This window comes from Dendrobates tinctorius, unplaced genomic scaffold, assembly GCF_039654945.1.
Source record: "Dendrobates tinctorius isolate UK_male_01 unplaced genomic scaffold, ASM3965494v1 ptg000120l, whole genome shotgun sequence".
NCBI lineage: Eukaryota > Metazoa > Chordata > Amphibia > Anura > Dendrobatidae > Dendrobates > Dendrobates tinctorius.
In genome coordinates, this window is record NW_027361788.1 from 23,964,144 (window position 1) to 23,988,243 (window position 24,100).

The 24,100-nt window shown below is 43.4% G+C and overlaps 1 protein-coding gene across 1 annotated transcript in view; it reads left to right on the forward strand.

Moving 5' to 3' along the window:
* Positions 1–24,100, forward strand: part of SLC6A8 (solute carrier family 6 member 8) — a 75,219-nt gene that overhangs the window by 42,287 nt on the left and 8,832 nt on the right. Inside the window, exons 5-12 of the mRNA XM_073590921.1 lie at positions 6,781–6,915; positions 10,025–10,128; positions 13,799–13,923; positions 14,093–14,205; positions 18,291–18,428; positions 18,964–19,066; positions 22,034–22,134; positions 22,777–22,947. Of these exons, the coding sequence (XP_073447022.1) occupies positions 6,781–6,915; positions 10,025–10,128; positions 13,799–13,923; positions 14,093–14,205; positions 18,291–18,428; positions 18,964–19,066; positions 22,034–22,134; positions 22,777–22,947 (990 nt within the window). The remainder of the gene's footprint in view (positions 1–6,780; positions 6,916–10,024; positions 10,129–13,798; positions 13,924–14,092; positions 14,206–18,290; positions 18,429–18,963; positions 19,067–22,033; positions 22,135–22,776; positions 22,948–24,100) is intronic.

The following is a 24,100-nucleotide window of genomic DNA, read 5'->3' on the forward strand; positions in this document are numbered from 1 at the left end:
GTTTGCGGCCGTGCCTCGACTTTCGGGAACTGAACAAGATAACGGTTAGGAACTCTTACCCGCTTCCCCTCATCCCAGACTTATGTAATCAGTTAGCTGGGGCCCAATGGTTCTCCAAGTTAGATCTGTGGGGGGCCTACAATCTGATAAGGGTTCGGGAAGGGGACGAGTGGAAAACGGCATTCCTCACATCAGAAGGACTCTTTGAGAACCTGGTAATGCCATTTGGGTTAACTAATGCACCCGCTATTTTCCAAAATTTCATCAATGTTGTGTTTTCTGATCTGATAGGCCGTTTTGTTATTATTTATTTGGATGATATTTTGGTGTATTCCCCGGACAGTCAATCTCACTTGCAACATCTAAAGACAGTTCTCCAGAGACTCAGGGAGAACCAATTGTTCGCCAAATTGGAAAAATGTTCGTTTTTTGTACAGGAGCTGTCTTTTTTGGGGTTGATTGTGTCCTGTGAGGGGTTTTGTATGGATCCTAAGAAGGTGCTGGCGATCGCTGACTGGGTTCAGCCTCGAGATCTCAAGGGGCTCCAGCGCTTCTTAGGATTTGCGAACTATTACCGGAGATTCATTAAAGGTTTCTCACAAGTGGTGAAACCACACACGGATCTTACCCAGAAGGGAGTTGATGTAAAAAATTGGTCTGTACTCGCTAAGGAATCCTTCTCAGCTATTAAGAAATGTTTTATGTCTGCCCCGGTGTTGGTGCAACCTGACCCGTCCAAACCATTCATTGTGGAGGTGGATGCTTCTGAAGTGGGGGTGGGGGCTGTGCTGTCCCAGGGTCCGGCCACCCTTACCAATCTCAAACCCTGTGCCTTCTTCTCCAAGAAGTTCTCTTCAATCTGAGAAAAACTATGATGTAGGCAATAGAGAACTTCTTGCGGTCAAGCTGGCGTTTGAGGAATGGAGGCACTTTTTGGAAGGGGCGGCTCACCCTATCACGGTTGTCACGGATCACAAAAATTTGGCATACCTTGAATCTGCTAAGAGGCTTACTCCTAGACAGGCCCGTTGGTCACTTTTTTTTCACGATTTCAGTTCTCAATTACTTTTCGACCGGGGTCCAAAAATGTTAAAGCGGATGCCCTGTCCAGAAGTTTTGATCCAGTGTCTCCCCCTGAGCCGCCGTCCTCTATTCTTCCCCCAGGGGTGGTAGTGGCGGGGGTCTCAACTGAGTTGGAACAAGAAATCCTAAGGGCTCAAGCCCTAGCTCCGGCAACCAGGCCAAGCGATAAACTGTTTGTTCCAGATTCATTGCGGCCTAGACTTCTGCAGGAGTTTCATGATTCTAGGCTGAGTGCTCATCCAGGTATCATGGCCACTAGAGAGGCAGTAGCCAGGGGTTTTTGGTGGCCTTCATTAAGGTCCGATGTCAAGGAATTTGTTTCTGCTTGTGACATATGTGCCCGTTCCAAAAGCTCGCATAACCGACCGGCTGGGGAACTCATACCTTTACCGGTTCCTGATAGGCCATGGACTCATCTTTCCATGGATTTTATTACCGGCCTTCCACCTTCCAGGGGCAATACCGTGATCTGGGTGGTGGTGGATAGGTTTTCTAAACAGGCCCATTTCATTCCCTTGGCAGCATTACCTTCAGCAGAAACGTTGTCAAGATTGTTTGTGCAGCATGTGGTCCGATTGCATGGGGTACCCCTGAATGTTGTGTCTGACAGAGGTGTGCAGTTTGTGGCCAAATTTTGGAGGGCGTTCTGTATGAAATTGGGCATCTCACTCTCCTTCTCGTCGGCATATCACCCGGAGAGTAATGGTCAGACAGAACGCACCAATCAATCCCTGGAACAAATTCTGAGGTGTCTGACCTCCGCCAGACAGGAGGATTGGTGTGATGCGTTACCGTTGGCTGAATTCGCTTTTAACAACCGGGTGAGTCAGTCCACCAACATGTCCCCATTCCTGATTAACTATGGCTTTAATCCGCATTTTGGGGAGTTTTCACGGGTGGATTCCGGTTGTCCAGGAGCAGAGGGGTCCGTTCAACGGTTAAAAAACCTCTGGGCTGAAGTCCGGCGCAATGTCTCTCGAGCCCAGGGGAGATACAAATATTTTGCGGACAAAAAGAGAGCCTCGGGAGACATGTTTCAGGTGGGAGAGAAGGTTTGGCTCTCCACGCGTAACATCAACTTAAAGGTACCATCAGTTAAGTTGGGATCAAAGTTCATTGGTCCGTACGAGATTATGGAGATAGTCAACCCTGTGGCATATAGGTTGCGTCTCCCCGCCTCCTTAAAAATATCTAATGTGTTCCATAAGTCTCTGTTGAAACCAGCAGGATCTGTCAAAGAGAACTCTGAGACTGTTGTTCCTCCAGTGCTGGTGGAGGGTCAATTGGAGTATGAGGTCGGACATATTGTGGACTCTCGGCGGGTGCGCCGCTCTTTGCAGTACCTGGTCCACTGGAAGGGATATGGACCAGAAGAGCGCTCATGGGTCCCTGCTCGCTCGGTACATGCAGATCGCCTGGTTCAGGCGTTCCATGCCAAGTACCCGGGGAAGCCTGGGGGTCCAGAGGCCCCCCGTTGAGAGGGGGGTACTGTCATGATCCCAGTGCAGGTTTTTGAGCTGCACACCGGGGGTTAATGTCTGGAGCGCTGTGCAGGTTTTGACCTGCACACTTGGGGTTAATGATTGTGGCCTCTTTCTGGTTCTGGGAGAGCTTCATAAACCCCTGGGTAGCTTCAATCCCTGCCAGTTATACTTTTGCCTTTGGCCGAGTGTACTGACCCCCGTGTGCCTGTTTGTTGCTATAGCTTGTTTATATGGTTCTGACCCGATTCTGTTTCCCGTTGTGAGTTTGCCTGTTGATTTTGTACTGTGTTATTATCTGTGTATGACTCATTGCCTGTGACTTGACTACTCTCTGCTCGCCCCTCTTGTACCTTGCAACTATCTGTGTATGACTCATTGCCTGTGACCTGACTACTCTCTGCTCGCCCCTCTGGTACCTTGCAGCTATCTCTGTGTGTGACTCATTGGCTACGGCCTGACTATTCTCACTGTCTATGCCCCTTGGTAACTTTGTCTCGCAGTTACTCTGCTAGGAATTGTCTTGCAGCTCCAAGCTCTGTGGAGTTTAGGCCACGCCTCTAGCAGTCACGTGCTTCAGGTCCTGCGGGTGTGAAGTACACATCTACTTGGTTGCTGCCCGCTCCACAGGTAGCTTTGAGCACTGTTCGCTTTACTCAGGACACGCGCACTGGCTCAGTGAGCAAGTTCAGTGCGGTGTCTCTGACAGAATGTAACAGGAATGTAAGTTATTTTTCTTTCCTTGACTTACAGCATGTAGTTCTATGAATTATCTGTAATTACAAAAAAGGGTCTGTGGCTATTTTTTCTTCCAGAAATAGCGCCACTATTTTCCATTGGTAGAATCTAATATTACAACTGAGCCCCATTTACTTAAATTCTGCATTACCCAAAACCGTCCATTGACAAGAGTGGTGCTCTTTCTGGGGGGAAAAAAAATATTTGGCCCCTTTTTTTTCTAACCTCATGAAACCCCTTCAAATCCTTTCTCATCCAGAACTGTGTTTACAAGTGTGTGACTGCCAAGTTCACATTTCCCGGCATACCCTGCTGCTTTATTTTGAGAAGCATAGTCTTTACACCAGATACTGTACAGTAATATGTAATCTGACCCTCCTGGAATGCAGAGTATTGAGTTATATGCTCTCAGCTAAACTGTCAGGGACTTATTTTTTGCCCACTGGTTCCATTAGTAACCTGCTGCATTTTGAGCGCAGCCCTGAGGTATAATGGGTGTTAACAAGGATTAATACAAGCAACATAATGCATAGTTGCAAAGTTACTCAATTTTTTGGAGATTTTAACTATCGATCATATCTAGTCCATATATTTATTAAGTTTCATGTGTTATGAAAACAGACATTTCCGAGCTGTTAAATTCTCCTATACTTTCCCTTCTGCCACGGAGGCTGAATGGACAAGGCCCGGTGTGGGTTGTGGGCACTGAGTAAAGGGCAGCTGTTACGTCATGTGATCACGGTCTTGTCTGACCAAACACTATGGGGAATCACTGACTCACAGCCGGGGGCCGCAAAATAACATTGATTTGAGTATTACAAGAGCCTTAAAGGGCTAGAAACCTTATAATCTATCTACGACTTACTGTGTACTTGTAAATAATCTGTAGGCCTTTTTGAAGCAGAAGTTGGTAGCAGAGAAGATCAAAGTCAGAAAATGGGAAATTGTATCTATCGGTCAACAGGACCTACAGCCTTAAAGGGGTTGTTCAGAGTTATAAAAATGGAGATTTTCTTTCCCAAAAGAGTGCCGTAATTGTCCACAGGTTGTGTGTAGTATTGCAGCTCATACCTACTCACTTGCATGGAGTTCATCTGAAATACCCGATGCAATCCATGGAGAGGTATGGCAATGTTTGGGGAAGATAGCCGCCATATTTTTTAAAACATTCTGCGCAACGAAAATTAATAAACCAGCATGATTACTTGTTTATACAGTCTGATGCAGCAGCATTAGATGTGTGAACAGCTCCAGAGAAGAGTTTGTTATGCTTACATGAAATTAAGGTATGGTACTGTTTGGGGAAGATAGCAGCCATAATTTTTAGTCTGCGCAACCCCTATTAATAACCCAGCTTACCTGTTTATAAAGCCTGATGCAGCAGCGTTAGATGCATGAACAACTCCAGAGAAGAATTTGTTATGCTTACATGAAATAAAGGTACAACACTTTTTGGGGAAGATAGCAGCCATATTTTTTTAATTCTGCGCAACCCCAATTAATAATTCAGCAGGATTACTTGTTTAGAAAGTCTGACGCAGCAGCGTTAGATGTGTGAGCAGCACCAGAGAAGAGTTTGTTATGCTGACATGAAACAAAGGTTTAATCAGGCCTGAGCAAGAAGATAAATGCAAATTGTAGAACAGGAGTTTGATGAGGAGATGATTCCAGCTGAGTGAACTAGGCACAAGGTAACTGAGCACAAAGCCTACCTAATAGACACATATGGATGTCCAAGTCTGCCTTAAAAGGCCTGGGGTAAAGATGTCACTGGAGTACACTGCGCAATTTGTGAATCCTGGTGTGGACCACAGAAAAGGGAGCAGAGGCCAGCGCCAAAGCTGGGACAGGTGTGTAATACGTCTGTATGTAAATCTTCTCCAAGATCTGGGCATCAGGGTTGGAATTGGAGGTCAATTTTCTAAGAGCCCAGGCCATCAGGGTGTTGTCCTCTTTAGAAATGACCATATAGGTGCATGATGCCAAGAGGCAGGCCTTTATTACATAAATATACGTAAACAGTTGGGGTGGACTGGATCTATCCAGGTTCTTATGGGTTATTATTAGTGATAAGCAAGTATGCTCGTTACTCGAGATTTCCGAGCATGCTTGGGTGTTCACCGAGTAGTTTGGGCGTGCTCGGAGATTTAGTTTGTGTCACCGCAGCTGCATGATTTGCGGCTGCTAGACAGCCTGAATACATGTGGGGATTGTCTAACAAACAGGTAATTCCGCCACATGTATTCAGGCTGTCTAGCAGCCGCAAATCAAGCACAACACAAACACAAACTAAATCACCGAGCACGCCCAAACTACTCGGAGAACACCCGAGCATGTTTGGAAATCTCGAGTAATGAGTATACCCACTCATCACTAGTTATTATGTATCATTTACAGTATTCTAAAGATCAAGTACAGTATTTGGCCATATAATAGCCAATGTACAGTGGGGCAAAAAAGTATTTAGTCAGTCAGCAATAGTGCAAGTTCCACCACTTAAAAAGATGAGAGGCGTCTGTAATTTACATCATAGGTAGACCTCAACTATGGGAGACAAACTGAGAAAAAAAATCCAGAAAATCACATTGTCTGTTTTTTTTTTCATTTTATTTGCATATTATGGTGGAAAATAAGTATTTGGTCAGAAACAAGCAATCAAGATTTCTGGCTCTCACAGACCTGTAACTTCTTCTTTAAGAGTCTCCTCTTTCCTCCACTCATTACCTGTAGTAATGGCACCTGTTTAAACTTGTTATCAGTATAAAAAGACACCTGTGCACCTGGTTGGCTATTGCAGATTCAGTCTTCCCAGCCTGGTGCAGGGCTACAATTTTGTTTCTGGTGTCCTTTGACAGCTCTTTGGTCTTCACCATAGTGGAGTTTGGAGTCAGACTGTTTGAGGGTGTGCACAGGTGTCTTTTTATACTGATAACAAGTTTAAACAGGTGCCATTACTACAGGTAATGAGTGGAGGAAAGAGGAGACTCTTAAAGAAGAAGTTACAGGTCTGTGAGAGCCAGAAATCTTGATTGCTTGTTTCTGACCAAATACTTATTTTCCACCATAATATGCAAATAAAATGAAAAAAAAACAGACAATGTGATTTTCTGGATTTTTTTTTCTCAGTTTGTCTCCCATAGTTGAGGTCTACCTATGATGTAAATTACAGACGCCTCTCATCTTTTTAAGTGGTGGAACTTGCACTATTGCTGACTGACTAAATACTTTTTTGCCCCACTGTATATAAATCATACCTTCCAACTCTTCCTTTGCTGAGAGACTGTGCCTCTTGAAGCTCCTAATTTCTGTTTACATAACCACATACCCATTATGGTCGGCCACATCCCATCCGCAAACAGGTACAACCCCTTTAATATAGCTCAGAGTGTTGTCAAGTATGATATAGATCAGACATGTAATTGCTTTGAGGATCGTTGTGAGATGTGATATCTTCACCATGTTTTCTCTCTTCCTACAGATCGTCTACTTCACGGCCACGTTCCCCTATGTCGTCTTGCTCATCCTCCTTGTTCGCGGTGCCATGTTGCCTGGTGCTTCTGAAGGCATCATATACTACCTTAAACCCGACTGGTCTAAGCTTGGGCATGCCCAGGTAAAAAATATAGAATTGTGCTCATCAAATTATGCATTTCCTATTACAGTCATCCATAAAACCGACATCAATCAGCTGACGAGAATAACAAAAAGCTTTTATCCGGTCTCACAGGAGGAGTCTTCATCTTGGCATATCGGAGAAGATTGTAGGTTGTAAATTCTGCAGTGAAGTTTATTTCCAAGCAGAATCTCATCACCTACAGATTCTTCTCAATCATTCCTGTGGTGAAAATGAAATGTCCAAGGTTTAATTTTTCACCCTGTGGCCAATTAGCCAGCTCATTGAACAGGAACATATGTGGGTCTATACATGAAGAAGATCAATCATTACAAGATCTGCAGCGTAAAGCACATCTTCTACAGCAAGTTTAAAAATATACCATAGTTGAAATCAGGATTCCCCAATGTTTTGCCTCCAAAACAACTCCCATCATGCCCTGAGAGCTGAATTGAGTGCACTGGCATAGCATGGGGTGGTGTTGAGTAAAGGAGTTGTGGTTCTGGGCACCAAATTCTATGGTGGTGCAAAATTTCATATCAAACGATCCAGCGGCAAGCGCTGCTTCTTTTTCCGCACATATGTTGCATGTGCTCTCTTACAGATCTCCCCGTCTCCTCTCACTTGTAATTTAATCAATAAAGAGACAGAGATCTGCTGTGAGAACGTCCTAATTTTCTTTTTCTAAGTTTTGCCTGTAAAAGATAAAAACACTAACATCATAACTTTTATGTTTCTACAAACTAGGGTTATCGCTAGGGTTGCTTCTAGGGCAAATGTTAGGGTAAGGGCCAGGGTTAGTTTTTTGGCAAAGGTTAAGGTAAGGGCTAGGGTTGCTTCTGGGGCAAATGTTAGGGTACGTGCTAGGGTTGGTTCTTTAGCAAAGGTTAGGATGAGGGTTAGGGTTGGTTCTTGAGCAAAGATTAGGATGATGGCAAGGTTTGGTTCTTGAGCAAAGGTTGGGATGAGGGCTAGGTTTGGTTCTAGGGCAAAAGTTATTGCTAAGCTTAGGGCTCGGGTTGGTGCTAGAACAAAGGCTTCGGATAGGGCTAAGGTTAGGGATAGAGTTTGTGCTAGGACTAAGGTTAGATCTAGGGTTAGGGCTGTGGTTTGTGCTAGGGATAAGACGAGAGCTAGGGTTAGGGCTAGAGCTAAGATTAGAGCTTAGGTTATGGCCTAGGTTTGTGCTAGGGCTAACACTAGAGCTAGGGTTAGGGCTAGCGCTAAGGTTAGAGCTAGGGTTAGGCCTAGGGTTTGTGCTAGGGCTAACAATAGAGCTAGGGTTAGAGCTAAGGTTAGAGCCAGTATTTGGGCTAGAGCTAAGGTTAGAGCTATGATTAGGCCTAGGGTTTGTGCTAGGGCTAACAATAGAGCTAGCGTTAGGGTTAGAGCTAGGATTAGGGCTAGAGTTGGTGTTAGGGCTATAGAGCTAGGGTTAGAGTTAGGGCTAGGGTTTGTGTTAGGGATAACAATAGTTAGGGGTAGAGCTAAGGTTAGAGCTAGTGTTTGGGCTAGAGCTAAGGTTAGAGCTAGATCTAAGGTTAGAGCTAGGGTTAGGGCTAGAGTTGGTGTTAGGGCTAATGTTAGAGATAGGGTTAGGGCTAGGATTGCTGCTAGGGCTAAGTTAAGAGCTAGGGTTTCAGCTAGAGTTGGTGCTAAGGTTAGAGCAAGGGATAGGAATAACATAGGTGCTAGGTTTAGGGTAATACAATAGTTGTATTTAAAAAAGTATTAAAAATGAAATGTAAAAAGATATATAATTTCTTAAAATATACCTTACACATGCTTGTGGGATAAGGGATTCACTACTGGACTGGTGGATGCTATGATCCATGCTGGATCATGACAGATGAAATGCACTTGTAACCTTTTTTTTTCCTTAAGCTGTATGCTTGGGTTTGGTTTTGCCCCCGGTGGCCATTGGGATTATTACACAGTGGTGTGTTTTGTTCTAGTTTACCCCCGGTGGTGGTGAGCGTTATTGCACATGATTATAAAGCAGGTGTGATTGCTCTGGCTCTGCTATAAAAGAGGGTCAGGTGTTGCAATCACTGTTGGTGATAGTGTTCATTTCAACCATCCTTGGTGGAGGAAGGATCTAGAGAGAGGTCCTGGCAGCTCAGAGCCCTGGTGTGGAAGGTGTCAGAGGGGATTTCCTTGCAGCTCTGAGAGACCTTGGTGGCAGCTATTCAGGAGGAAAGCTGCATTCTGGTGGTGGACTATGTTGCTGGGAGCAAGAGCAACAGAGCAAAGCTATGTGGTGTTTCCCTGTTTGTATTTTTCCCTGGTGTGTATTAGTACAGCGGTGGGGCCAGTGCCTGCACCACCCAGCTCCCTAGCAAGGGATAGGTGTAGGGTGTGCTAGGGTGACAGGTATCCTGATCGGCGCCCAGTGCGGAACCGGCCTAGGGAACGTTAGGAGTGTGAGGGACACTGACTCAGGGGAGTGCAGGGGGTCTCCACGTCCCCGTTCCCTATCGCAGGGCCCACCGTTGTAACTGTTTCCCCTTACCCCGTGTCTGGTTATTTTAGTTACCGGCCTGTGGGCCGTGTCACACAGAACAGTTTCACGTGCCGTGTCTTGTTGTTTCAGTTACCGGCCTGCTGGTCGCGTCACACAGGACGGGTCCACATGACAGTGGAATGGACTGATGGATTGTTAGGCTGTGTGTCCACGTAAGCGTTTTTTTCGCATTTTTGAAGTGTTTGTCCCGGTCAAAACACTTCAAAAACGCATAGAAGAAGCATCCCATTCTTTTGAAATGAATTCCGCACTTTTTGTGCACATTGATGTGTTTTTTCCGCACCAAAAACGCTTAGCGGTAAAAAACGCAGCATGCTCATTAATTTTGCGGAAAAGTCCGCGTTTTTAGTTATTTCCTATGAGTCAGAATACGTGCGAAAAACTCGCAAAAAACATGTGGTACTAAAACGCTCGTTTTCTGGGAAGGAGTCTGGTTTTGAAGCAGAAATTTTCTGCATACGTGGGTACATAGCCTAAATGGTCCAAAGGTTAGTGACACTAAGTATGTGCTGTGAACAAGTTACTGCTAATGTATTCAATTTCTGGGACATACAAGTAACGTGCCATTTTTCTCATTATGCACAGGTTTGGATTGATGCCGGTACGCAGATCTTCTTCTCTTATGCCATAGGACTGGGAGCTCTTACTGCACTGGGCAGCTATAATCGCTTCAACAATGACTGCTACAAGTAAGAAAGTACAGCGTGCATGCAAACATGTCCAGCCCCTGTTTTGCTTTCCGTAAAGAGCTCGGGTTGTGTTTATGGCCTGGAATATATTTTTCCCCCTCCGTAATTCATGCATTTAGCGGGCAGCATTCACTTTCTGTATACTGTGTGTGGGTAGAGGATCAGCACATGGAGTACTGAATGAAAGGAACTCACAGGGGCAAAGGGTTCATCCTGTCCTCAGCCAAGTGAAAGGCATTTGTCACAAACACTCACCTACTCTTCCAGGCATCCGGAGAATTAGCCATCAGCCTTTCCATAAACTGCACATCTGTGTTGCACTGTCTATTACTGGCTACAGAATCAATCAACTGAGAATCTATCAGTGAGCTCGTTCTGATGGTCTTTTGGGAGAGTTTGTTACTCTTTTGTCTGAGCTCCTCTCAGCTGATTTATGACCAGAGACCACATCAAAGTTGAATGTGTGGATGTGGATAAATTGGTTGAAGAGGTGTTTAATGTACATTTGGACATGAAACCAAAAACGCGTATCCTGGGATATCTGGGGGATAATGGTATTAAGGCATCCATTCAATTGGGATTAGGCAAAATATTGTATCATACAAGAAAGTGTATTGCCAGGTAAGGGCTCTCGTGCAGTCCGCCTGGGATTGAACAGATAATTAGAGACTTGAATAACACCATTCTAATGGAGAAAAAGATATATATTAAGAGAGGTGCTGTTAAGAAATTTGGGGAACAATGGGGAAAATGGATCAAATGTACCTGGGTTGTTTCAGAGGCTTTCGCTGGAGATGTGATATTTAAAACATTTATGTTAGAGTAGGATATAGAAGGGCATAGGAATTATATAATCTGAAGAATGAATGCATTAGTGAATATTGAAGAAACAAACACATAGGAGAAGAAGACATATCAGACAAGGGGGGGTATTTTGGGGGAAGAGTTTAATTGGGGGGGAGGGAAGGTTTTGATAATTGGTTTACAATAAAATTATAAGATTATTCCATGATACATGTATGCTTATAAAGTTGTCATGAAAACGTATGGATTTACAGTGATATGTAAAACAAGAATGTAATATTAATTGTTGGGAAATCGTGATTATCACAATGAAAATGCTTTTGATTAAAAAAAAGTTGAATGTGTTGGGAAACAAAAAGCCTGTAAAAGTCAAACAGTGGCAAATTTTTTATGAAATCCAAATGCAAAAATGATTGTTACACCAAAAGGGCATTTAGGAAAAAAAAAAAAGTCTTCAAAAGGTGGACATTTTTATAATCACCATGATTCAAATAATATGGCATATCCTCCAAAGTGTAAGGAACTCTTAGTAGCCATTTTTCACAATGGCTTTTTAACATGGTATTTCTCAATTGTACGACCCCATTAATGGAGAATCTGTTTCTCTACGGAGTTCCTCCATCATTCCAAGATCGAATACAAAACAAGTGCCCCAACACTTGACAGAAGGGCACGCTCTTAGTTAAAGCAATATCAGGAACTTTTGCTGCAGGATGATGGGTCACTTTAAGGAAACAGGAGCAGGCGTCTGACCATAAGGTTATATAATGAGATTGATGGCTGTACAAAAACAGCTGCTGAAAGGAGAAACCCCAGGAGTTGGGGGCAGAATGGCATGACAGCTGCAGTGTGTAATATGGGTGGATGGGCCCTCACGGCTGCCACCGACCACGTGGGGTGAGCATGGTCCCTGTAGTCCTCCCCTTTATTGATAGAAGACATTTTTAGCGCAGCAACTGATCTCAGATCTATTTCAAGGGATGATGTCAGTCTGAAAGAAGACCCCCTATACAGTTGTGGCCAAATGTATTGACACCCCTGCAATTTTGTCAGATAATACTCAGTTTCTTCCTGAAAATTATTGCAAACACAACTTTGTTATTATTATCTTCATTTAATTTGTCTTAAATGAAAAAACACAAAAAGAATTGTCCTAAAGCCAAATTGGATATAATTCCACACCAAACATAAAAAAGAGGGTGGACAAAAGTATTGGCACTGTTCGAAAAATCATGTGATGCTTCTCTAATTTGTGTAATTAACAGCACCTGTAACTTACCTGTGGCACCTAACAGGTGTTGGCAATAACTAAATCACACTTGCAGCCAGTTGACATGGATTAAAGTTGACTCAACCTCTGTCCTGTGTCCTTGTGTGTACCACATTGAGCATGGAGAAAAGAAAGAAGACCAAAGAACTGTCTGAGGACTTGAGAAACCAAATTGTGAGGAAGCATTAGCAATTTTCAAGGCTACAAGTCCATCTCCAAAGACCTGAATGTTCCTGTGTCTGCCGTGCGCAGTGTCATCAAGAAGTTTAAAGCCCATGGCACTGTGGCTAACCTCCCTAGATGTGGACGGAAAAGAAAAATTGACAAGAGATTTCAATGCAAGATTGTTCGGACGTTGGATAAAGAACCTCGACTAACATCCAAACAAGTTCAAGCTGCCCTGCAGTCCGAGGGTACAACAGTGTCAACCCGTACTATCCGTCGGCGTCTGAATGAAAAGGGACTGTATGGTAGGAGACTCAGGAAGACCCCACTTCTTACCCCGAGACATAAAAAAGCCAGGCTGGAGTTTGGCAAAACTTACCTGAAAAAGCCTAAAACGTTTTGGAAGAATGTTCTCTGGTCAGATGAGACAAAAGTAGAGCTTTTTGGGCAAAGGCATCAACATAGAGTTTACAGGAGAAAAAAAGAGGCATTCAAAGAAAAAAACACGGTCCCTACAGTCAAACATGGGGGAGGTTCCCTGATGTTTTGGGGTTGCTTTGCTGCACCCTTCTAATATCAGGGACCTGGTGCAGTTTGCCAAAGAAGAATGGTCTAAAATTCCAGCAGAGCATTGTAAGAAACTCATTGATGGTTACCGGAAGCAGTTGGTCGCAGTTATTTTGGCTAAAGGTTGTGCAACCAAGTACTAGGCTGAGGGTGCCAATACATTTGTCTGGCCCATTTTTGGAGATTTGTGTGAAATGATCAAAGTTTTGCTTTTTGCTTCATTCTCCTTTGTGTTTTTTCATTTAAGACAAATTAAATGAAGATAATAATACCAAAGAATTTGTGATTGCAATCATTTTCAGGAAGAAACTGAGTATTATCTGACAAAATTGCAGGGATGTCAATACTTTTGGCCACAACTGTACCTTCTTATCCGCTGACAAAAAGCAGCTAACGAATGCAACAGACTTTTAAAAGATGTTCTTGGATTATATGGAAATAGCCATTTTGAGAATTCACCGATCTCTTAATTCTACGTTTTAAGTCCTCCTCCATGGAGTACAGTCAAAGACTAACATAAAAGAGGTTATCCCGTAGCGGTGACACTTATAACGTGTTGTCCTCTGTACATTTATAATATTGATGCCTTTTTTAATTGGCTGAGGACCTTCTAAGCACCAGGGAACGACCACTGGATAGTATACGGTCCACTTACATCTGACCGGACACCCACCAGACTGATATTGATTACCTAACCTGAGAATCAGTCATCAATATAGTAAGCCTGGAAAAACCCTTAAATTGAATTTTCATGGGTTAAGTTTATAAAGCAGGTGGTAGTTGGGGCCTTTCACAAATCCCATAAGTTAGATAAACATCTGTAGCGGTGGTGTGTGTTCTGACCAGCTCCATCTTTCTCCTCAGAGATGCCTTTATCCTCGCGCTTATTAACAGTGGGACCAGTTTCTTCGCTGGCTTTGTGGTCTTCTCCATTCTTGGCTTTATGGCAAATGAGCAGGGAGTGGACATTTCCAAAGTTGCTGAATCAGGTAGGTGCCTCCTCCGTACATGTCTACCATGAGAAACATCTACTTTGCTCCTCTGCTTTACTTGTCTACATTGATGGAAGAATTAGTCCTGTCTGGATTTATCACACCTTTCATAGTAATGCTAATTCCAGTTCACAGACCTTATATCGAATGTGTTTTCTATACTCAGGGCCTGGATTGGCATTTATTGCTTATCCCCGGGCGGTGAGTCTGATGCCGGTGGCCCCTCTCTGGTCTGCTCTCTTCTTTTTTATGCTGCTTCTCCTTGGCTTGGACAGCCAGGTAACTATCTTTTTATTCATATAATATTAATGGTGCAGATTTGCCAGTCAAAAAATGTCTTGGCCAAATGTACTTGCACGTAAATTTGTAATGTCCTACATTGAAACCTAAACTCAATGCAGTTAAGTTGGTGTAAGGGGGTTGGGTTGTGCGTCCATGAGGAGGATAGCCTTGATATCAGAGTATAGATTATTCAGAATTTTTATCAGAACAGAATTGCATACTGTTGTGCCCACAGGTGGTGCATGTGGTTCATGGACCCATTGTGCCACGGGGCCAGATTTACCTAGGTGGGGCGTACCTAAGCGGCAACTTGGGCTGGCGCAACTAATGTCAGGGCTTCCAATTGGACATTTAATGTCGGCAGGTGGAACAACATTTTTTTTCTTGCTTTCTTGCTGGTAGCTTAGCTTCCGACACAGCTATGAACGCACAGAGGACAGGGAAAAAGTGGGGGCCATGTCCAAGCAAGCTGCTGTGCCCACAGGTGGCACAAGTGGTTCGTGGACCCACTGTGCCAAGGGGCCAGCTAAGCAGCTAGCAGGTGTTCACTTGAGCTTCTGATGGTGGAGTCAGGCTTGGCCGCAGGTAGCCGCTAGGCACAACTCCTATGCAGTCCCCAATACTGCGGCTGTTGACCCCAGGGGTAAGGTGCGCAGACACGGATATGGACTCGGACTCCGTTCAGACTAATAGGCTCTGGATCCTCAGGTGCAACGGTTACCGTCAAGGAGAGACTGGACTGATTCAGGTACCGCCAGAGCGGCTTCAGAATACAGGTGCTGCCGATGCAGATTCAGTGTTCAGAGACTGTTTATAGCAGTTTGGAGACATGGAATACACGTACAGGCACTGGCAGCACAAGGACCAGGGACTTCAGGTTCAGGACTGGCTGCACTAGTACCAGGGATTTCGGGTTTAGGTCGGGCCTCACTGGGACCAGGGACTCGGGTTCAGGCATATGCCACACAGGGAGTAAGGATTCGGGTTCAGGACGCTGGCCACACCGGGATCAAGGATTCAGATTCAGGACACTGGCCACACCAGCACCAGGGCTTTGGGTTCAGGACACTGGCCACACCGGGACCAAGGATTCGGATTCAGGACACTGGTCACACCGGGACTAGGGGACCTCACAACTTCACCGATAGAACACTACACTACCTAATGACTGAATGTGTTGCTTCACACCCCAATAATGGGGAGAGTGCCTTTTAAACAAGATGCATCCCAGCTATTGGATGGGAGCCATCTTGCAGGTAAGCTCTGTTACTAAATGCCCCTCAGCAGTAGGCTGAGTGCATTTTAATATATGCACACGCTGCCCCTTTAAGAATAGGGGACACGCACACATTGCCGGGAGTCGATTGAGGAAGTAAGCAGGGAGCACACTAGAGACCACACCACGTGGCTGGGGCGTTGAGTATGTCAGTGTCCCTGCATGGAGGAGGAAGAGGAATCTTGCAGGGGCATTGGCCATAGCGTTACACATACAGTTGTGGCCAAAAGTATTGACAACCCTGCAATTTTGTCAGATAATACTCAATTTCTTCCTGAAAATGATTGCAAACACAAATTCTTTGGTATTATTATCTTCATTTAATTTGTTTTAAATGAAAAAACACAAAAGAGAATGAAGCAAAAAGCAAAACATGGATCATTTCACACAAAACTCCAAAAATGGGCCAGACAAAAGTATTGGCACCCTCAGCCTAATACTTGGTTGCACAACCTTTAGCCAAAATAACTGCGACCAACCGCTTCCGGTAACCATCAATGAGTTTCTTACAATGCTCAGCTGGAATTTTCTTTGGCAAACTGCTCCAGGTCCCTAATATTTGATGGGTGCCTTCTCCAAACTGCCATTTTTAGATCTCTCCACAGGTATTCTATGGGATTCAGGTCTGGACTCATTGCTGGCCACCTTAGAAGTCTCCAGTGCTTTCTCTCAAACCATTTTCTAGTGCTTTTTGAAGTGTGTTTTGGGTCATTGTCCTGCTGGAAGACCCATGACCTCTGAGGGAGACCCAGCTTTCTCACACTGGGCCCTACATTATGCTGCAAAATTTGTTGGTAGTCTTCAGACTTCATAATGCCATGCACACGGTCAAGCAGTCCAGTGCCAGAGGCAGCAAAGCAACCCCAAAACATCAGGGAACCTCCGCCATGTTTAACTGTAGGGACCGTGTTCTTTTCTTTGAATGCCTCTTTTTTTCTCCGGTAAACTCTATGCTGATGCCTTTGCCCAAAAAGCTCTACTTTTGTCTCATCTGACCAGAGAACATTCTTCCAAAACGTTTTAGGCTTTTTCAGGTAAGTTTTGGCAAACTCCAGCCTGGCTTTTTTATGCCTCGGGGTAAGAAGTGGGATCTTCCTGGGTCTCCTACCATACAGTCCCTTTTCATTCAGACACCGACGGATAGTACGGGTTGATACTGTTGAACCCTCGGACTGCAGGGCAGCTTGAACCTGATTGGATGTTAGTTGAGGTTCTTTATCCAACATCCGCACAATCTTGCGTTGAAATCTCTTGTCAATTTTTCTTTTCCGTCCACATCTAGGGATGTTAGCCACAGTGCCATGGGCTTTAAACTTCTTGATGACACTGCGCACGGTAGACACAGGAACATTCAGGTCTTTGGAGATGGACTTGTAGCCTTGAGATTGCTCATGCTTCCTCACAATTTGGTTTCTCAAGTCCTCAGACAGTTCTTTGGTCTTCTTTCTTTTCTCCATGCTCAATGTGGTACACACAAGGACACAGGACAGAGGTTGAGTCAACATTAATCCATGTCAACTGGCTGCAAGTGTGATTTAGTTATTGCCAACACCTGTTAGGTGCCACAGGTAAGTTACAGGTGCTGTTAATTACACAAATTAGAGAAGCATCACATGATTTTTCGAACAGTGCCAATACTTTTGTCCACCCTCTTTTTTATGTTTGGTGTGGAATTATATCCAATTTGGCTTTAGGACAATTCTTTTTGTGTTTTTTCATTTAAGACAAATTAAAAGAAGATAATAATACCAAAGAATTTGTGTTTTCAATCATTTTCAGGAAGAAACTGAGTATTATCTGACAGAATTGCAGGGGTGTCAATACTTTTGGCCACAACTGTACAACAAAGATTTTGCAGTCCCTAAATCAATAAAACCCTTTAAAGAGTAACTTCACTTGCTAAAAATTACCCCTGAATTAAATACCTTGCAAAAATTTGTGAACTTCCCTGGCTTTTGCGCTCTTTTCCATTTTGTGCTGCGTTGCTGTATTGCAGAGATATTCACACATTACTTTTGGAGAGCAGTATATGAAAACTCTACTTGCTGTGCAACTGACCATTTCTTGTCAGTTTCTCTGGAGGCGTGCGCTTTCTCCCCTCCTTCTCAGATACTGCCCTTCACAGGTCAGCAGCACCTGAGACTGGTAGATCAGTGACCATGCTGTGATTGGCAGAATATGTGAGGTAATGGTGAAAACGCATGCCCCCATAGAAGACTTAGAAGAAATACCCCATTGAACCAAAAGCAGAGATTTCACATATTGTGCTCCAAAAGAAACATATGTGAATATCTCTGCAATGGAACGACGCGGTGCAAAATGGAACAAAGCTGCAGAATCGGGGCAGCTCAGCGAATTTTACAAGGTATTATTAAGCTTAACTTTTTTGAGCAAGTGACAGGTCCTCTTTAAACAGTACTTTTTCTTTTGTTAGAAAGGTTCCCGATGATGAGCTGATCACAAGGTGCCCCACTACAGGGACCTCACATGATCAGCTGGTGGAAGCTTATAATGAGGATTCAACTTCCCTGCATCACCACCGCAGGAGAAATGAAGTATTACTCCATTATTATTTAAATCAGTGGGCTGTCTATATGGTCAGGTCCTCCAAAGTGAGAGACATCGTCTATAATCGATATCCATTCAGGCTAATTAATTAATTAGCTCTGAACCCCCTCTAATTGGGTATTTGGAAATGGTTTGCATATTATACAGATATATTATGACTATCAGTTATGGGTGATCAAAGAAATAGAACGCACTGTATATAGTACTGTCACTTAGAAATCGTTATCTATCATTACAGTTTGTAGGTGTGGAAGGATTCATTACCGCCATCTTGGACCTGCTTCCATCACGCTATTATTTCCGCTTCCAACGAGAGATAGCTGTGGCCATTTTCTGTGTGGTCATGTTCCTTATTGACCTCTCTATGCTGACCGAGGTAAGATATGCAATTACCCCAGCATTATTTTATCTCCTATTTCTGTAGTTTATTATATACTGTTTTATACTTTTTTGTTGCAGTACACATCTACTGTACTTTTCTTGTATTTTTTAGGGTTTTTTTATGCAAAGTATATAAAAAATAACCTGCTTACTGCCAGGAATGAGAGCAGGTTTCTTAGTCAATGTAGGATTAGGAACAATAACCCCTTTGGTTGCTATGATCTGACGTTGGCTTCTGCATGTTGTGTTATTTGCATTACTTTTATGCCCTTATTATTACTACGGACAGCTGAAAATATCAACAAGAGACACATGAGCCTTAAGGTGACCATACACATTAGAGAAAAGTGGGCTGATCCCAACGTTTTTGATTAGACCAAATAATCACCTTATGGCTATGGGGGATATGAAGGCATCACAACTCTTCCCTGATAGGTTGCCAATTTGGTCTTATACAACTACCGTATATAGATGTAGAACATCATGGTTATATCTGACCTAACATCCTACATATGTGTTTGTCTTCACAGGGTGGCATGTATGTTTTTCAACTGTTTGACTATTATTCTGCGAGTGGAATGACCCTTCTATGGCAGACTTTTTGGCAGTGTGTAGTCATTGCCTGGGTGTATGGTAAGTCAGTGGAAACCTGAAAAAATGGATATGCTTTATATATTACGTTTTCCTGCAGCTGTTTAAAGATTATGGTCATTTGGCAGAGAGTTGGTGGAAGCTCCTGGTGCTTCTATGTGATTTTTGACTCAGGGTTTTTGTGATACTACAACATATAGTCATTGGGCAGAGACTTAGCTGGAATATTCTGGTCCATTTATGTGGTTGTGGAGTGCCAGGACTTGTGTGATACTACAGTTAATCATAGTCTCATGGTCATTGGGCAGAGACATAGGTGGAAGCTCATGATGCTTCTATGTGGTTGTAGGGTGCCAGGGTTCATGTGATACTACAATTAATCATAGTCATTGAGCAGAGACTTAAGATAGAATATTCTGGTCTATCTATGTGGTTTTGGGGTGCCAGAGCTTGTGTGATACTGTAGTAAGAGCCTATCATGGTTATTGGGCAGAGACATCGCTGGAATATCCTGGTCCATCTATCTGGTTGCGGGGCACCAGGGCTTGTGTGATACTACAACCAATCATGGCTATTGGGCAGAGAATTAGCTGTAATATCTTGGTCCATTTATTTGGCTGTAGGGTTCCAAGGCTCGTGTGATGCTAAAACCTACTGTATCATGGTCATTAGACAAGAGACTTAGCTGGAAGCTCCTTGTCCATCTATGTGGTTATGGGGCACCAGAAATAAGATGATATTACATTCTGTCATAGATAGTGGGCACAGACAGAGCTTGAAGTTCATGGACCTTGTACGTAATTATGGAGCAGCATATGGGCTTGAGTTATTGGGCAGTTTGATCTATGTGGTTGTGAAGGACCAGGGCTTGAGTGATGATGACAATCTGTCATTGTTATTGGGAAAAGACAAAAATTAAATCTCCTGGTCGATCCATGTAGTCATGTGGCACTAGGACTTAGGTCACACCACTTTATAGTTAAACTATCTTGAGAGACCACATAGGTGGTAAAAACTGAGTACCAGGGTATAAATCTGAAATTGTTTCTTATGATGGTGATTTTATGCCACTTCTGCCATGGAATATGCTTGGGATAATATTTCCATATAATCACAGTTCGTTGTGTCCTGACATGAATGTGTATAAGTGATTCAGCAGAGATAGCTGTCGGCTGACCGAATGACAGCTACCTTAGTTACAATGCCCCCCCCACACATAAGGTGGTCCGCAGGCAACCTGTCCCCTTAGAAACACCAGCATTATAAAATAGCATATGGGGCCCATGTTAGAGATTTTGCATTGGGACCCAGAAGTTTCTACAGTAGTTTCAAGGGCTCAAAGGACATGTTAAAGATTTTAAACCCCCATCTCTCTGTGATGTATGATCTATATTTCAGATAGATTAAAAGTCCAATTCTGTTTTCAGTGAGTCCTACCCAGAGTTGTCCAATCACTTCAGATGCAGGAGCTGGAGCGTGAACAGCTGTTGGCTGTCATCCAGAGCATGCGCCTCTACACCAAAACTCTGTCTTAATATAGCTCTGTCCTTGGGATCTGCTGAGCTACAGAGATGCCGCAGAGCATCTCCTAGAGTGCTTTCAAAATGTCAGATTGGTCACATTTGCTACAGCATATCTTCTGTACAGAGGAAGGATTGCTCTATTTGCTGACTGGCATGTACATCTTATTTGTAGTCATTACAAGAATACATACAAAGGAGTCTCTGGAAATATAGAAAAAAAGGCTGATATCCTTAAGGTTCCCAGTATACTGATTATTGAAATTTGGTTACAGAGAGTTCATCTTGTCACAATTCTGGAGGTGTGGGATAGTCTACATGGTATATGTAGTTGATGGGGGTGGTATACCAAGTCAAATGGCAAAATACATGTACTGAAATATAAGCTGTCATCACCACTGCCACCATAATCCCCACCACCAAACCCATCACAATCACAACCAACATCATAAGGCTGTGTGCACACGCTGCGGATTAGGTGCGGATTCATCCGCGCAGATTTTGTAAAATCCGCAGGTGAAACCACAGGTCAAAATACCTGCGGTTTTACCTGCGGATTGCTCTGCGGTTTTGACCTGCGGTTTTTCTTCTCCTCAATGGAGGAGATGGCAAACCGCAGCAGAATCCGCAGAAAGAATTGACATGTCAATTCTTTCTGCGGATTGAAAACCGCAGATAATCCAAGCGGAAAATTCCGCACCATCTGCATTGCGGTTTTTGATTTCCATAGGGAATCATGCTACTGTACACCGCAGCAAAAACTGCTGCGGGTCCGCAGCGGCCAAAACCGCTGCAGAACCGCAGCAAAATCCGCAGCGTGTGCACACAGCCTAATAACCACCTCCATGACAACAAAGATCATACCCATCATCATAACCATCGTTATCACAACCAATAACACAACCATTACCATCAGATCAACCATCAAACCACCATGATGAACAACATCACAACCACCACAATGACAACCAACATCACAACCATGACCTTCACACCCACCATCAAAACCAGCAACATCACACCCAACATCACAAGCACTACCATCAATACCACCACCATCCAAACCACCATCCTGACAACAAATATCACAACCACCTCCGTAACACCCACCACCGTCACAACCACCATCACAGCTACTACAATACCCACCATCCAAAACACCATCCTGATGAGAAATATCACAACCACCTCCATAACACCCACCACCATCAAAACCACCATAATACCCACCAGTGGGACCATCACCATCATCACACCCCCATCACAACCAAAATCACTGCCCACACCAACAACATCACAACCATCACAACTACCACCATCACACCCACCATCCTAGCCACTATCATCACAGTTACCATCAGAACCATCCCTCATCAGGACCTCCATCATCTCACAACCTGATGAGTGCTGATAAAAATAGTTACACATAGAATAATAGTAAAAATATGATCTGCCAATGTTCATCTTTTAATTCATTTCATGTCATCAGGAGCTGATAGATTCATGGATGACATTGCCCGTATGATTGGATATCGTCCTTTCCCTTGGATGAAATGGTGCTGGTCTCTGATCACTCCCTTCGTCTGCATGGTAAGATCACGTCCTTAAAAATGTGGTTTGGACCTTTGCATATGGAAGATGCTGTCCAATTGCATTGACAGACCCTCAAGTGTACTTCCAGCCTGATTTACATATGGTTTCTACCCTATTTTTCTCATAATGGGTACATTGGATCTGTACAAAAACGGGGACAAGCGCCTACGCATCCATTTCTCTACATTCATATATAAAAACCTGCTGACCGGTTCCCTTTGGTCTCCAACCTGTTGCTTTCCAGCTATTGTGACATTTCAACTCTAAAAATTAAGTGCCTGCTTCAGGGTGGGAGTTATAATTTCAAAACTGCTGGAAAGCCACAATTGAGAGAAAACGGATCTATGATGCCGCCAAACACAGCTGCCTTGTACCACTTGCTCAGATCCTGAACAAAGAAGCTTATCGTGACCTCCAGCTGCCTGAACAAGCCTAATGACTTCTGTGAATGTTTTCATAAAACATAAACGCATGTGACTTGACCTCTTATTCCAAGAACTAGATATAGGGGTGGCTCCTAGAATAATAAAAAATCTGTAAAAGTTGTGAACTGATTCCTAATTCTGCAACTCAGTCTAGGTTTTCTCGAAGGACTTATGTTCAAAACTTGTAGTAACTGACGTACTTTCTACTACACAGGCCATATTTATCTTCAACTTGGTGAACTACAAGCCTCTGACGTACAATAAGACATACACGTACCCATGGTGGGGTGAAGCAATTGGCTGGTGCTTTGCTATGTCATCAATGCTGTGTGTCCCGGTGACCTTCCTTTACAAAATCACACGTGCCAAGGGGACACTGAAAGAGGTAAGTGCCCTCACTTCTATGTAAATTGAGATGTAACTGTTTCATCACATTCCATTCAGGGAAGCAGTGATCCACCAAGAGAATGGAGGAAGTTCAGATGGGTCCAGCCTTGGATATAATTAGTTTTACTTAAAGGGCTTGCCTAGTTTGAAAAAATTGTTTCCACATAATCCTAGTAGAGAATTGGAAGAGAGGTCCATGGTCTAGGGCGTTTATATCTTGGCCAAAGTAGAAAGTGATTGCAAAAAGCATCTTTTGCTCTAAAAAAGTAACCTGTCCTACAACCCATTAATTTGAATAAGCATTGTGTAATTCTTAATTTGCCTTGTGGTGGCTATGCAGGGAAAATGAACACTTACAGTCAGGTTTCCTCTACAGACCACAGCTGATTGTTGTGCAAGAAACACTAGGAGTAACTTATTGTCAAAGGAGCCTTTTAATAAGTAGGGTTGGTCCTAAGTGGATAAACTTTTTAGACTCTAAAGTAGATGCAGTTGGAGTTGATTATAATTTTAATCACTTACAAACATATTTTCAAATCTAAGACAAAACAGTCTTGTACTGTACTTATTTATTAATAATATTAAAGGGGTCATCCGGTGAAATCACATTAATGTGGGCAGATGATAACTTTCTGCTGGGACCTGCACCGATTGGGAAATTGGGGATTTTTTATTCCCAATACGGAACTTTTATCCCCTCTATATAGAGCGTTAGGTCAGATATCTAACCACCGCTCTATTCACTTTGATGGAAAAAAAATTAAGGCTATAGAGAATGAATGCGCAGAGGTAGAGCATACACATTTCTGCTCCATTCTAAAGGGGATAAAAGTGCCCTAATCTGCTGATCGATGCGAGTCCCAATGGTCAGACACCCACCAATCAATAAGTTGTGGCCTATTCCTTTTTTTGGTTAATATCAACTTGTGGATGGATTTCTAAATTCACCAGAACCAAAATATATCCAGTATTTCATAGTTAACTATTACTCCAGTTGTTTTCACTTTCTTTGGTGTTTTTTTGCATTCAGTTATCATTGATTGAGTCATACTTTCTTGGTTTCCATCATTGGTTGAACTGTCACGTGAGCAAGGCTTAGGGTAGCAAAGCTGGAAATGCCAGTTTTCACCCCAAAAATACTCATGCTAAAC